Source organism: Magnolia sinica, chromosome 6 (genome assembly GCF_029962835.1).
Source record: "Magnolia sinica isolate HGM2019 chromosome 6, MsV1, whole genome shotgun sequence".
Lineage (NCBI taxonomy): Eukaryota > Viridiplantae > Streptophyta > Magnoliopsida > Magnoliales > Magnoliaceae > Magnolia > Magnolia sinica.
In genome coordinates, this window is record NC_080578.1 from 80,825,373 (window position 1) to 80,842,168 (window position 16,796).

At 39.2% G+C, this 16,796-nt stretch overlaps 1 protein-coding gene across 1 annotated transcript; it reads right to left on the reverse strand.

The window, feature by feature from the left end:
• Window positions 1-773: 773 nt before the first annotated feature.
• Window positions 774-14,719, reverse strand: LOC131248921 (beta-carotene isomerase D27, chloroplastic). The gene is made up of 7 exons (XM_058249447.1): window positions 14,400-14,719; window positions 13,379-13,518; window positions 11,852-11,944; window positions 8,361-8,422; window positions 5,400-5,506; window positions 1,443-1,538; window positions 774-1,127 (listed from the first exon to the last, which is right to left on the reverse strand). Exons 1-7 carry the CDS (start codon window positions 14,617-14,619, stop codon window positions 1,084-1,086), a joined length of 762 nt encoding a protein of 253 aa, XP_058105430.1. The 5' UTR covers window positions 14,620-14,719; the 3' UTR covers window positions 774-1,083.
• Between the last annotated feature and the right edge of the window lie 2,077 nt (window positions 14,720-16,796).

The window sequence follows — 16,796 nt, forward strand, 5'->3', positions numbered from 1 at the left end:
AGTTAATTTCATCGACATCCAGAGAGATGGGGCAGTGATCCAAGGGGAACCTTTGAACGCAAACCATGAGAGACCAAGAATCTGTCTAGAAGGGACATGGCTGGGGAAGCACGCCCATTGGACCAACTGAATCTGACTCCTCACTTGTCTATCATACACATCATTAATAAGACCATATGGAGATCCTTCCTCTCTCCATGTTTCTCCATCAAGTAGGAAAATAGCCCCCAATGGTTGGCCTTCCTACTATAATTTTAGATTGCTTTTTCTGATACATTTGTCTTATGCCTTAATCTTTTGCTCAATCACTCTCACCCCAAGTTTCAAAATATGACTCGTAATTTTAATCTCACGATAGTTAGTACAGCTCCGTATGTCTCCTTTATTCTATGATGCCTGCGTTTTTTCTCTTTCGTTTATTGTTTTCTTCAATATTACAATTTTTTAAAATAATTTTATCCACCAAAATAAACCAAAATCTTCCCTTGACTTCCAAACCTCAACTAGTATACCATCTGGTCCCAGGGGCCTTTCCTGCCTTTATCCTTCTCAAAGCTTCTTTCACTTTAGATATCCTAATCATATGAACATGTCTCTAGTCTCCTACCCCATTTACATTTATGATTCCTTCCACAGCTCTTAAGAGTGTTCATCATTTAACAAGTTCTGAAATTAGCTTCTTTGCCTTTAATTAATATAATTTTAAGGGACTGTCTAACAAAATTGTTTTTATCCATCAGAGTAAAAATCAACAGTTCCAGTAGAGTCATGGGCCCCACTTGCACAAACTATCCAACCATGTAAGATTTGTCGATTGCTTAATATAAAAAAACCAACATTATGAGTTTCTCGAATCTTGCTGCCCGCATGCCTGCAAGTATTTACGTGATCCATTCACCCGGCGGAATCTTTGCACGCATGTTTTAAGGACTGAAACATTCATCTGTGGTTGATTGTGGTTTAAGCTCATTGAAAATTTGAATAACATTTTTTTTTTTCAATAACATACATAGAATAAAATAAGTGAGAAATATCCATTGACTTCCTGGTATGATAACAAGATTTTGCGCTCTTCCTCGTCTTTCATACGCTGGAGCAATCCAAGTTATGCTTTTGCTTTGCTTTACCTGTAAGAGAGTAACCGAATTTTCATTGTTGGATGCCAAAGAGGAAAGAGAAAAGGGCCCGGTGGGACCCACTGTGTAGATCATCTGGACAAAAACCACAGGCAAGTTGGGGAAAAAATGATTTACAGTCCTTTGTTTTCTTTTCATGTGTGGCCCACCTGATAGCTAAATCGGGCTTAAGATTGTGGCCAGATGATTTACGGGATGGGTCCCACCTGATACATGGTGAGGTGGGTTTAAGTGCATTGGCTTGAAAAATGGGTGGTTCAAAGACGAGATGGTTGTGAACAAATCTGCAGTCTTGAGTGGTCTTACAGAGAAATTTGTAGCAAGGCTGTTTGAATGCTGGATCATCCATCGCCGCAGGAGGTTCTTCACCAAATATCATGTCGCAGCTCATGTCCTCGAAATCTGCAATTTGGACATTCACGATAATTAAAATCACTCGTATGGATGAGTGCCGGTGCTAAATCATGCATGGGCCCTTCCACATATATATGATTATGCATGTGTGTATGTCCATGCAAGAGTAATTTTTTATGGTTATATGTGTGTGTGTGTGTGTGTGTGTGTGTGTGTTACCACTCCGATGTGAGGCCCATGTGATGCATGAACGCTATCCAACTCGTCCATCAGATGCACCACCTTATATTAAGTCCAGGTGCCAAAAAATCAGATGAGCTGGATCCAATGGTCAAGTGGTCTTATCTGAATTTTGGAACAGCCTGATTTTGGTCTGACCCTTGATCCAGACCAGATTAAGGTGACTGAATGGCTCAGATTTCATATATACAAAAGCATGCCCTCCCCTTATTCAAGGGTGGTCTTTCCCTATGATGGAAGGATTGGATTTTTTGTTTTTTTGTTTTTGTTTTCATTCGTCACGTGGGCCCCACATCTGCCCGGTACCACAGTAGCTTGTTGGGACACCGTTACCACTGGAGTGTGCCCCATCATAATCTGGTCAGAATATAGATGGTGGTAGCAGTGGGGCTCACAGTCTGTCCTAGTGTGTTTTTTGAGTGTTCTTCTCTTACCGGATGGATGTCATTGGGCCTTGTCAAGGGCAGCCCAAGCCTGATTTGTTTAGCTTGAGCATAGCCAGTTATGTCCTTGTTATCAACTCACCCATCCAAATGGATGGGCCTTGATTTGATCTGGGGCCAAGTACTAATCAGGCCCCAACTTTTAGATCTTGTACAACCCAAATGGTCTAGGAGTATGCCTGATTTGAGGTACGTATGTATTATGTATTGTATACAAACCATGATGCATCTCTATTAAATATAATGGGAGCAGCCAGGGGCAATTTTGCTCTAGTAATTGATTTTTCAAGAGCATTCAACTTTGGATTTTCAAAGGACTTAAGAAGGGATTTGAAATAAAGTTAAGGGAATTTTGCTAATTTTGAAGGTATGCACCATTGTTATTCGTGAATTTTATTTTAGCACATTTCTATCATTTATTATTATTATTTTTTATGGTGAGTGACCCAACACCTTTCCTCTCTCTCTCTCTCTCTCTCTCTCTCTCTCTCTCTCTCATCTCTTGGACAGGATTTGTTAATAGGTAGGGGTTTTAGGGAGAAACATTACAATGGTGCCTTTATTATCGTACCATCTTTTGGATGTTCTACTACATCAAAAGTCTGATTTTGCTTTAATCATATACTCATTGATATTCATTGTTCATGGCCATCTATCCTTAATCCTATTCCTATGCAAATCAAGTAGTGGACCACAAGATCTCAATCGTTAAGATGTTCATCAAGTACAATTAAAACATTTTAACAATTAAAATAAATTATCAATGCTTGAAAAAAATTTGTGAAAGTTTAAAATTTTTTGAGTGTCAGTCTAAAAAAATCGCTTGATGGATGTTCATCTACCAAATCTCAACTATAAGTCTAATAGTGTTTCTAGGTAATAGTGGATTCCTTGTTAGATCATATGGACCTCAACTGCTTGAATATTAATGTATGTACCTAACCACGCTCACATATATGCCATTGAATTGACTTGACGAGGAGAGCCAAGGCACATCACATGTGTTCTCAGGTCCAAGTATTAGTTAAATCGGATACATACAGAAGCTAATATAGTATAGGCATGATATATCTCTTGATCTAGAGACTGAAGCGATCCTCCATTGCAAGGTTCTAAAGGATTTAATAATAATATCCCATATTCATGACACTCATACTCCCATGTGAGTAGACCAAAGGCACTTATCATCAAGCCCAATGGTTGATACTTTCCATCCCAACTCGTAATCAGTCTCTTTAGTAGGATAGACAAAATAAATAACTACATGTTCATCTTAAAACATGCTGGTTGCTCATAGGATATCAAAGCACTAGGATTATGAAACACAACTCTCCATTGACTAGGATCTATGTTTTAGGTAAGTCTACAAATTAATTATGGCAACAATAACACATCCACATAGGATCTATAGACATCATGATCTATGATCTAGATCATCGACATCAATAATCAATGTGTGTGTGTGTGTATTATTGTCAATGGATAAGGTTCACATTGGTTTTCTAAAGTACACAACCCTAACACTCTACATGTAGCCTTCTCTACATCTACCATGCACCTCTCTCTCTCTCTCTCTCTCTCTCTTAAAAGCGCGCGCGCGTGTGTATGTGCACTTTTAAGCTCCAACTAGGATAATTAGCAATACTGGGAAGGTATGTTGGGGTCTCATTAATCAATCTTTCTTGTTAGGGAATCAAGAGACATGGTAGGCCCATTGGTTTGGCTAATTTAAGTCCCACTGATATGTGGGATATCACCCATTCAACCCTTTTCACATTATTAGGTTGAAAACGCTTGGGAGTCAAGGAGCCTATGTTTGACACTTAAACAACCGCACCTATTCAGTTGAGTGCGTGTGATGAGTGGAAATTTGACTGTTGTATGGGCCCAGAGGCACGGCCCACATCCTCCATTCGCACATGCATTGGTTGGAAGAAAAAGTAATGTCCCTCACTCAGGAGGTCTGAAAATGAAGGATGGATTGAGGACCTCAATCTAATGAATGTGGTATAATTGAAGTTGGTCCAACTACATATATATAAAAATTCCCATATGCTCTCTAGATGGCCCCGCTTGTTCCCTAAGTGCGCATATGTGGGCCCCTTCCCTCCAACTTCAATTACTTTCTATGAGAGGTTGGGCTCCCATTTTACTTGCATTTGCATTTGTGTGTGTGTGCGTGTCTTGTTTTAGAACCCAGGTCGGACCATATAACTGCATCAGATTGGGTTGGGTCACTAAGGATCAACCAGACCAACCATTTGGGTCAGGTGGTTTATCTGGTCCAACTGTGGATTTAAAACTCAGCTGCTTGTGCCAACTCATCTGGTCGACTCAGGTGTGAATCGGCATGAGTTGCCTGAATCAGGGAGGATTCATCCTGGTGACTCGTGCATCAAACTAGGTTGTTCCGAGGAGTCCGAGTCGACTTGGAGGAGTTGGAGTGACTCATCTAAGTCTTAAATCCGGGGGTCGAACTGATTGAGTCAGCTGGTGGATTTATATCATCATATTGATGCGATCATGATTCGAATACTCAAAAACTCCACTCAGCTTGATGTCTAGTCAGGTCGGGTTGACTCGAAGACTTGGATGAGTCTTTACTTGACTCGACTCTATATTTAATAATCCATTATTATTATTTATAAATATTTTAGTTATTTAAGTAGCAATTTCGTGCGAGTTAGGAATGTTACTTCTTCAAATCCCATTTTTCTATAAAGAAAAATCTCCCAAGCGAGTCACTCACGTTGAGTCATGTTGAGTCACACCGAGTCAAGCTCATATCCAAGTTTCATGGTGACTTGGCCCGAAATCTTGCCAACTTTGTTGACTTGGCTGAGTTTCAAGTCGAGTCACTGAGTTTTACAAGTATGGATGCCAAGGGGTAGGAGGGCAAGAATGGCTCTAGTTGGAAAGAGGGAGTCGTGTAAGTTGTAGGCTCTAAAACGGCAAGGGAAAAGCTTAAAAGGACATAGGTGGAAGTAATTAAAAAAAAAAAAAACGATTAATGATCTGTCGTCTACTGGCCCATGGTAGAGTGGATTATCGGGACAAGATTCATGGAGCCTACCCCAATTAATTCTGATAACGCTTAGATGATGATGATGATGATGATGATGATGTCATGCATGGGATAGACTCGTTTGGATCGGTTGGGTCCATCGATCCGAATAGTAAAACATGGTCTACATGAGTGTGTTTGTGTGTAATTGTGGGAGCTTACTAGGTACCATGTTGACTGGAATTCCGAAGGAGTCCTTGATGAACTTTTGGGATGGCATCTTACACAGGTTGGTGCACATCCCTACACAACTGGTCCCCTCCAAAAACCTAATAACAGAATAAAAGAAATTAATATGAAATTTGCTTTTTTCAAAATTTACTACAAAATTCACAAATGGCCTGTTTGTTTTACCATTTACCATGGTAAATTGGTAATAATTATTTACCATTGTAAATTCATACAAGCCGCCAAATCTTATTGACAAATAAAACTAAAATTTGTGGAGCCCACCTTAATGTATGTGTCTGATCCACGCCATCCATTTGTTTTATCAGCTCATTGACAAATAAAACTAAAATATATGGAACCCACCTTAATGTATGTGTCTGATCCATGCTGTCCATTTGTTTTATTAGCTCATTTTAGGGCATGATCCCAAAAATGAGGCAAATCCAAAGCGCACGTGGACTCCACCATAAACTACAGTGGGAATCGAACACTTACCATTAGAAACTTTTTGGGGCCCATGAAAATTTTGGATCAAACTAATATTTGTGTTTTTGGTTCATCGATGATTTTATAATCTTCTGAACAAGTTGGATGATAGATACATATCATTATGAGCCATGCCCCAATTTCAGCTTTTAATGATGGACATTAATATCCCCATATTTCATGTGGTGATCCACTCGAGCACACAATTTGCTTCTTTTTGGGTTCGTGACCTAAAATGAACTGGTAAAACAGACGGACAGTGTAGATCTGAAACGTACATCCTCGGTTGGGCCATGGATTTTACATAAGCAATCCCATTCAATGAAATTTCGGTTTTTGAAGCACAATTACTTCCATATATTTCCCTCCAATCCGACTAGATATGAAAACATAAGTATTACGAAGTTATCAGCATTTACTGTCGTAAGTGGTCAATCTATGATGGTAAAAAGTTAAATTAATCAGCCTGAAGAATTCTCATTTTACCAAATAATGCCTTGATCAACTGAAACTCATTAACAGCTATTCCGTAGAGGTGTAGAAATTAATGGATGAGAGTTGTCATATAATACCATGTTTGAGAGTAAATTCTTCCTTCAGGTACATGCTTGAATTGTAATAAATGAACCCGATTTCTCAACGAATATTAGTCAATTATATTCATATGCAACTTGGCTGTGGTTGGACAGTGTAGATAAAACCCAAGTATTAATATGGGGCTCACAAATGTAGTAAATTTCAAAATATACTAGAAATTCAAATCTATCTTTTGCGGTTAGATATGCAATACCACTTAATCCTGCATTTCAAATAGGCCCAAAAAGCCAACATAGTTTTATTGTCTAGTCACATTAAACAAAATCACCAGAGAAGAATTGTCCTGCTAAACTGTTTGCCATCTAAAAAGGATCGTTTCACAAACATTATGTATAAAGCATTCATTTCTTGATATTTTTACTTCAAAATTGCTACTAATTCCAATTTTACCAAATAATGGCTGAGAAAAATGAAAGGCATGTCTTACTAATTCCAATTTTACCAAAATATCAGGGCACTTCAATTATAAGGTAGGCTACATTGAAGAAACAATCATGGTGTACATTAATTCTATGGTGTGGCCTACAAAATGATTATAACATCAGATTTCACCGCTTTCCATTTTATTTTATTTTTAAGTTAATGAGGCTGTTTATGTAATTTTCTTCTAAAAACAATTATGGTGTAGATTGATTCAATGTATCTGGCTGCTTTTTTTTTTTTTTTCTTCATTTGGACAGTTGATGTCGTATATATCAGACTTCACCACTTTTCCACTACTTTTTTTTTTTAAATTAAAAAAAAAGAGCCAATTCGGCTGTTTCCGTCATTGTCTTATCGCAAATAGCATTGTTGAGTAAAATCTGAGTTATTAGGTATTTCACATGAAACGTGATGGGACATATGATGCCTTAGGGCCCACTTTGGGACACTAATCTTGGTAGTGGATTGCCGGTGGCACCTGCAGCAGGAATATCCCTGTGGCACGACGCTGCCCAATCTTTATAGGCCCACATTGATATATGTGTTTTATCCATCCGTCCATTTTGCCAGGTCATTTTAGGGCCTGGGCCCAAAATGATACAGATCCAAAGCTCATGTGGACCACACCACAGAAAACATTAGTGATTGAACGCCCACCATTGAAAACTTCGTCGGGCGTTCAATCCCCACCATGATGTGGTCTACTTGAGCTTTGGATCTATACCATTTTAGGGCATGAGCTCAAAAATGAGCTGGGAAAATGGATGGACAGCATGAATAAAACATATACATCATGGTGGGCCCCACCTAGCTTGGACCACGCTGTCCATCCATTTTGCTCGCTCATATTTTGGGCTCATGCCCTAAAATGAGCTGGAAAAACATATGGACAGTGGGGGTGAAACCTTGGTGGGGCCCACCTTGATGTTTGTGATAAATCCATACCGTTCATCCATTTGGTTAGCTCATTTTAGGACATGGACATAAAAAATGAGCCGGATCCAATACTTGAGTGGGCCGAAAACGTGAGGATTGAACCTACACAGTTAAAATATTCATGGGGCCACAGGAGTTTTGAATCAAGATAATATTTGTGTTTTCAGTTCATCCTAGTAGGAACGACGTAATGAACGGTATGGATGGGATGTAAACATCACTTTCGCCCAGAGAGGTTTCAATGGTAGGAATTTCTCTACCCACCTTTTCCTTTAGTGCGGCCCACTTGAGTCTTGGATACCCTAAAATGAGCTCACAAAATGGATTGACCGGGTAGATTTCTTACAAAAATCACAGTGGGCCCCACCCCGGTTTCCAGCGTAGGAAATCCGCATCCGAAAATCAAAGGCCCAGATGTTGTTTCATAGACCATACGCATGGATTGGTGGCTGGTGGATTATACACCGAATAATGGTGTATAGTCTATGTAGAAGAATAAAAAAAAAATACCTGCATTTCCTGATGTGAACCACGTTTTTCTCAATGCTTCCTTCAAGCTCCGATTCCCTCACCTTGTTTCACAACATTTTCCATTCTCAGAATCTTTAACAACCGTACAATAAATATACTCTTTTAAGTGTAAATCTGTGCAGGTGTCTGATCATCTGAACCGTTCAAACAGATGGGACACACTCTTTTCAATGGCCATGATCTAAAATTAACCGGGATCGATGATCCTAACTGTCCGATCAAGTGCCTATGTGTGGGCCCTATCTAAAATTATGGATGATGGTTCATAGAAAATGACCGTCTGGTTTGATGGTTAAGATCACCATATTGATGTGATCTGGGACCGATGCCCATTCTAACGGTCTGGATGGATCATCACGTGTCAGGTACGCCGTACACTTTGATGGGAGCAATGCATTGGAAGAGTGAATGGATATCAGATCTTGACCATCCAATTGAGGCTACCTCTTAAATGGATTATAGCCCTAAAATTAGACGGTCCGGATGACTTCATCTTATCTAACTCTTGCACCATCACCATTAAGAAATTCCAAAAACTTCGGCTGATGAATTTTGGGCTGTAGTTTATTAACAGAGGTGGCCCATGCACTGGACGGTCACACCATCAGTGTGGATGTTTATGTGCTTGATATTCATCTCGTGGGTTTCCTTGATTGATTGACCGTTAATTTCTAGCAGATCTTGAAATCTAACCATTGACTTTTTGTGGATCCATGTTGACTGTCCATAAGATAGTCAAATGATTGGACAGCATCATCCAATGGTGCGATTTTCGGTTACCATCCATTCTAAGTGGGGTTTATAAATTGGACGGCCCAGATTTGATATCTATTCATCCTAAGTGAGATAATTGCGATGGCTTATCTCTACAAATGACTCTATGAGCTAGAGATCTGATGGGCCACCCAAATAAATGGATGGAGAATGCTGCAAACATCTTCCAAACTAGATCTTAATCATCCAACCTTTCACTTTTTTTGGGACCGTTGATGCACTTTGTTTATCAACCGTCTATCTATAGATCAGTGATTGAAGGGCTAGGATCTTCCTATCCGAGAGATCTTTGGTAGATCCCCCATCCAAGGTGGCCTATCATATCAGCTGTCCGCATCACGGAAACATGGATCCACTTGTCTAGAGTGGCGCATCACATCCAAATGCGTCAGGATCCTACGATTCCTTAAAATGATTTATATAAGAGATTCTCCCCCATTTTATCATGTAGTTTTGACCAATGGATGGGAAATATGAAAAAATAACCAAAAGGTCCTCTAAAAATAACAAGTTGACAAAAAACACCCCCACTTTTTTTTACTTCATTTCGTACAACCCCATTTTAAAAAAATCATCGAAAAATGATACCATTGTTATTTAGATTAATTTTCTTTTGTCCACGCTACTATTCTTCTTGTCTAATGTAAAAAATAAATTAAAATTTTTTTAAAAAAGAGAGAGAAAGGAAAAGGGGTTGTTTGGTACAAATGCTACTTTAGGAGAGATCCTAGCCATTCCTTAGGTGGGGCACACACATCAAACATGTGTTACCCCAATGTTATTGATTTTCAATGTGGACAGTCATTATTTTGCTAACCATCCAGTTTTTTTTATTTCCATGTGGCCTGCTAAATTATGGAGTGGTTATACTTTTGGGTCAGGGCGTGTTATGGTGTACCACCTAACGGAGGGCACAGATCTCTCACACTTCAAACAAACTTAACAATCTAACCGGTGGATTTCAAATGGACAATAAGAGTATCATTCTTAACCGTCCAAATTCAAAGGACCTTAGTATAATTTCATTAGCCTAGAGGAGAGACGTCATTTCCACATGGGAAACGTTCTATGCATTTTATACGTTCATACATACTAGTACCATATGAAAATTCACCACCTCGATTAAAAACATTGATATTTGCAAGGGATTTTGGACATTTTGTATTATTTAAATAACTTCTGCCACAAAATAAGGGTAGAATATAAAAACTGTTTCAGCCAAAGCACTATATTTTAAATAATTTTTTCAAACATAAACCTGACAGGTTTTTTGTCCTCTTACAATTGTCTGGGGTTCAATTGGTTAATTTCCCTTGAAAATTGTGAGGAATGGAAAATGTGCAGTGCCCTCTGCTGACACGGATTGCCTACGCTCCTTAGCCATCAGCATTTGACGGTTCTATGTAAGCTCCACCATGATGGATGTGTTTCATCCATGCCATCCATTCATTTTTTTTCAGATTATTTTAAGGTATGGTACCAAAAATGAGGTAGATCCAAATCTCAAGTTGATTACACCACAAGAAATAGTGGTGATTGAATGCCCACCATTAAAAACTACTGGGTGGTCACAAAGGTTTTGGATGAAGCTGATATTTTTTTTTTTACATTCATCCAGGTCTGTATGATATAATCAAAAGGTTGGATGGAAAATAAAAATTACAATGAGCCGTGGAAAGTTTTTAATGGTAGGCATTCAATCGTCACTGTTTTCTTACCGTGTTGCCCACTTGAGATTGAAATATGTCTCATTTTTGGGCTCATGCCCTAAAATAATCTGAAAAAATAGATGGATGGCATGGATAAAACAAGTATATCATGGAGTCTATAGAGCACTGTCCTGTAGACACCTGGCAACTGGCAGCCTCACCAGGCAAGCCGCCTCTACCCTCTACCTGCCAATGTCTCATAACATGTGGAAGATTTTGAAAGTTCATCAGATAGGCCAGCCGGTGAATGTATCTTATCCGAAAAATCTAGTCCAGTTCCAGTAGGGCCCACATGTATGTTGGATGTGGACCATTCATTCTTTTTTTTTTTTTTTGGGATATGTTCAATAACACAGGCCATTTATATGACAGGGTTCTCCTTAGGTGGGGATGCTTAAAAAAAGCTTTTGGCAAGGATTTTAAAACCCTCAGGTTATGTAAGCCTTATAGTGCCATTCATATCCAAAGCAAAAGAGTCAAATTATCACAAGTTGATATAGTCTAATTAAAAACCTTATTTGTTACCTATCTACCTTACAAAACGAGACTAATCAGATAAACGGTTTGGATCATTGTAATATGACCATTTTCATAGGCTAGAGTATCGAGACATATCGTACTACAATACGACATGATGTATTCCAGCATACCTCTACGATGATTTGCAGGAGGAGATATTGAAGGGTTCAAATGCAGTTACGTGTTAGCATCTGGGCCTTTTATTACGTGAACTGAAGAGATAACCTGATCCATAGATGGGTTGGTCCACTCATCATGTGGTCAATAGATGAGTTAGTCCACCAGCTTTGTTTATTTCGTACGAGTGTTTTTCAGTATCTACTCGCGCGAATACATGGCATAGCTAACAATGTGACGTGAACGACGTTCTGATATTTGTAAGGGTGATTCGGTATAAAGAAATTTTAATATAAGGGTCTTATTGTATTTTCTTAAAACGAGAGAAGAGCTGTTTTATAAATATGTTACCTCACAGGGTCCAATGAGCCAAGAGAAAAAGATGGTGGTGAAGACAGCGAAGAATTCTCTCGTGAATTTGGAGTGTGGCATCAAAGTTCTGATCTGCACATCCAAATAAATATATACGTCCATCAATTGGCAATTTTTGGGTCATTTTTTTTTATATATAATATTATCTTATATTTTAACCAAAAATAGGATTTTAATAGGTGGGGCCCACCTATCGACCAGGTGGGCCACACATATACCATCGAATGTCCACCGCTGCCAACTTCGTATTACTACATGAGTTACCCACCTGATGAGGGACGGATCCCTGACTGTGGGACCCACCGTGATGTATGTGCCTTAAATCCACGCCATTCATCCGTTCTGAAAGCTTATTTAGGGCATAAATCTCAAAAAACGAAGTAGATTCAAATTTCAGGTGGACCACACCATGGGAAAAGTGGTGATTGAATATCCATTGTTAAAAACTTCTTGGGGGGCCACCGGAATTTTTATTTTCCATCCAACCTGTTGATAAGGTCACAAAGGCATGGATGAAGGGACCACAGAAGTATCAGCTTGATTCAAAACTTTGTTGGCCCACAAGAAGTTTTTAATGGTATATTATTACTGTTTCCTTTGGTGTGGTCTACCTGAGATTTGGATCTGCTTCATTTTTCGAAACGTCCTGTAAAATGAGCTTTCAAAACTGATGGACGGCGTGGATGCCAGGCAGATAGTCGGGGATCCACCAAAGCCGCGTCCCCTGATGAGTAGACGGACCTGACTTCCGTATCAGGTCTACATGGTGGGGCCCACCATTGCACTGATCGGATGGTCCACAATGAGTGGCTGTGTGTGGAGCAGCCCCTGGGTGGCAATGTTAAAATAAAGGGGAAAAGGGGGTTTGCTAATTCCACACGCGTGTAGAGCCATACAATCCACACGCTGTCGCACGTGTGAATATGAAACGTGTGTGGGATCTGACCTTTCCGTTAGGGTGGATATAATGCTTAGATCTTGTGATTAAGAAATCAATTTCACTCTTCAGTTGGGCCACAACGTACAAAGTGAATCAACGGTTGCAAATTTTTTTATAGCCATTCATTTGTTTTGATATGCTGTGGCCTACTTTAGGAGTAAAATGGCCTGATTTTAGAGGCCAGATGATTTAAACAGCGTAACCCACCTAATGGAAAGTTCAGATATCATACACGCGTGTGGGATTAGCAAACCTAATGAAAAACAGTAACAATATGCCCCTCGAGTACGAAGATCGTAACAGTATTGAGTTTGTACATGTGGGGCTCATGCTTCTGTGATCAGAGCCGTTTAAACGATGGGCCCCACTTTGGATTGCGGAATTCTTCAAGCAGACGTGTGCGAAATCCAAGCCGTTCCTTGGATAGGCGCACAATGCATGTTGCTTGGCCCAAAAACCTGGACAGTCCACTCTCAATGCCTTTATGCAATGGGGCCCACCCGATGAACGGCTAGGATTTAGAGAGAGAGAGAGAGAGAGAGAGAGAGAGAGAGAGAGAGAGTTGCCATTGAAAGGAGGGGCTTGGGAAAGGCACTTTGAAGAGCTTGAATGACCAGTTCTTGCTGTTTGTTTGGATTGTAATTCTTTGAAACATAAGTAGCTGCCTCTATCAAGCTTTCATAACCTGTCTTACTGTTTTTAATCCCTATAATTTCCAAAAAATAAACAAAAATCACTAATCTTTAATACCCCACGAACCTAATTTCATCTATTAATAATAATTCTAAAAAACAATTAAAAAAAAAAAAAACACTCCCCAGGTGTACAACAAGTGCGCAAATGACCTTAACTAATGAGTCACATTCCAAAGTAAAAATATAAAATAAAAATAAATTAAAAATTAAAAAAAAAAATCGAAAGATCAAACTATGCATATTTACATGAATTTCAGGAATCTATTCAATCAATCACCGACCATTTTCATCACTTTGTGCACTCTTCATCTTGATTATTCTATCAATACAATATATTGTTTGTTTAATATTCAAATGATATATTTCCCACATTTTTATTAATTCAGTTTTTACAATCTCTACAATTAATTCATACATCCGTTATTCCACATTTAGTCTTCCAGAAAAGCTTAACAAATCATAATTTGGTATTACATCCAAACACCACATAAAGCAATTGATATACTCCACATTGGTTTCATGGTTTATACTTTATTAGATATATCCATGCAATAATATTGCGTGAGCATGACTCACCCGGTGCATGTTAGCATTGGTCGGTGCATTATTAAAAACCCATAAAGATCGATATTTACTATGAGTGGAAATTCACCGAGAAATCAAAGATTTAGAAACTAAAAAGAAATTCATAAAATTTAAGATGATGGGTCTAAGAAGAGAGAGATTGTGACGTTGAGATGATACGGAGGAGCCCATGTTAGCATTCAAAGAGCACGTATGTGTAGTTTTTATATACATGCTGGGAACTTAGATTGTATTTATACGAGAAGATATGTATTTATATGAAAGATTGGAATTGAAATAGTATGGATGTAAGTGTATATATACATACCTGTAGCGGTTTGGACATTTTTAGAGAGGTGGTGAATGGCCATTCGATCAAACCAATTGTCGTTGTAGATTGTCATTGTTTCCGTTTCGATTGCGATGTTTTTCTTTGGTTTTGCAATCACTGCGAGGATTGGAGGAGAACGTTTCAGCATGTGGGTCAGATTCCGGCGTGGAGTAGTTGGAGGAAAGCCTCTATGGTGGAGAAGAAGCTTGGAATCCATAAGAGAGAGGTTGAGAGAGGTTGAGAGAGAGAGAGAGAGAGAGAGAGAGAGAGCGAGAGAGAGATTGTCTTGTGTAGATCTTAAGACATGCAAGGGGGGAGGGTAGCAACAAAACGGGTAGGAAGAGAATTTGGGAAGAGCAATGAGAGGAATCAAAGGACCGAATCTTGGCTACCTTTCGTCGTCTAGCAAAAACAATGACATGGTGAACCCAACACCAGCCGGCTACCTGATGTCAAAGACCTGTGGGGGCCAGCATGATATATTTGTTTTATCCACACCGTCCATCCAAATTTTCAGATCATTTTAAGTCATGAGACAAAAAATGAGGCCAATATGAATCTCAAGTGGACCACACCATAAGAAAGAGTATAAATTGAATGACTACCGTTGAAAACTTCTTGGGGGCACGAAAGTTTTGGATCAAGATGATATTTGTGTTTTCACTTCATCAAGAATTTCGTGACTTTATGAATACGTTGGATGGGAAATTAACATTGCGGTTGGCCGTAAGAAGTTTTCAATGGTAAGCATTCAATTCTCACTGTTTCGTGTGGTGCTTTCGACCTTTGGATCTATCTAATTTTTGGACGGCCGTTCTAAAATGAGCTGTAAAAATGGATGGACGGTGTGGATGAAGCACGTTCACAAAGCTTTGACACCAGCTAGTTGGCCGATGCTAGGGTCACGAGCCAAACCGCATCCTTAATTCTTTCCTTTGTTTTCTATGTCTAATCCAGTACAAAACTTTGTAGGTTAAAAGATTGACCTACAACGTATTGTGTAGGGTCCACCATGACGTTTTCATGAAATCCAACCCGTCCATCATGTACAACGGGTCATATTCTCCTTGGATCCCAAAAATCAGGCCATCCAAAAGTTAAATGGGCCATTGACTCACTGTGTAATTTCTTTAATGTCATCTAATCCATTCAAAAGATGTGCCCCACTAAGATAGATGAACATGCAAAAATCCAACCATTTTAGAATTCAGGTGGGCCAGATTACGTGATTTTAGAGGTTGGATTGGCTTGATTTTGGGTGATAAGAAGAACATGATAAGACACACATGATCAATGGATTGGATGCCATGCACACATGGAAGTAGACCCCGTACGCCCCACACATCATGTTTAATTTGAGAAATGTGGGATAATAATCAGGATCGTCTATTCATCAGTAGGGCTACATCGTTGAAATCAATGGCAGCTAATGGTTTGAGTCAGTAGATATTTGTGGCCCACCTGTTGAGTGGATTGCTCTATTTTTCACTCCAGGTGCCCCCATCCTACTTTCTACCCATTTCACGGCTCGGATTCTCCCTTCATATGACACGTCAGCAGAAAACGAATTTATTGTGTGTAAACATTTATATTCTTACTTCACTACTATCTTAGGTTTTTAAAACAATTGGGGTTGCCTCCCTCGCGACTTAGGATCAACAGCATGCGTTGTCTCACTGAGGCCCATGTAATGAGATGTTCCGATGATCTGAACCTTCCATATTTTTGGTACTATCATATATAAGATACAATCACATAATCAGGCTCAAGGGATGATTCGGACCTTCTATTTTTAAATTTGGATGTTGGCTAGCTAAAATCTTGTTTTTGATATTTTAAATATATATACATGATTGTCAGATCATCCGTTTAGTCTACGGGAAGTAGTTATCTAGGATGGACGGTTCTGATCACAGGAATGTTTCATCATGCGGGCCCCAATGAGGGGGCACATGTGGGAACATGAGTCGCGACTGAGGCAAAACGAGCTCTTTTTTTAATTAGAGGACAAAACTATCCTCGGCCTGCAACATTATTTACATTTACACGTGACGTTATTGCTGATGTTGTTGTTATTGTTTTTTTTTTTTTTTCCTGTTTCTGTTAACTTGTTAGCATAACCACTGTCAGTTCACAATTCCGTGTTAGCCACCTCCAATAGGGAATCGATACCAATACCTCAGTGCTGAAACGACGGGCTATAGATTACAGGATACCAACACCTAAGTACACACCCATGTTAGTACACACACTCCATGTTAGCCACCTCATTACCGATCGATGCCAAGACTACAAGTGTTGAAACGAGGTATCTCCGCTCAGTCTGCCAGTTGAGCTATGGATCTGAGTTTGTATTCAAAGGGGATTGATACCAAGACCTTAGTATTGGAACTA

Coding starts and splice junctions, on each gene's coding strand:
- LOC131248921 (XM_058249447.1), bottom strand. CDS start 14,619: ATGGATTCCAAGCTTCTTCTCCACCATAGAGGCTTTCCTCCAACTACT. Junction 13,519..14,399: donor AAATGTCCAAACCGCTACAG/GTATGTATATAT, acceptor TGGAAATTATAG/GGATTAAAAACAGTAAGACA. Junction 1,128..1,442: donor GCCTTGCTACAAATTTCTCT/GTAAGACCACTC, acceptor ACTCTCTTACAG/GTAAAGCAAAGCAAAAGCAT.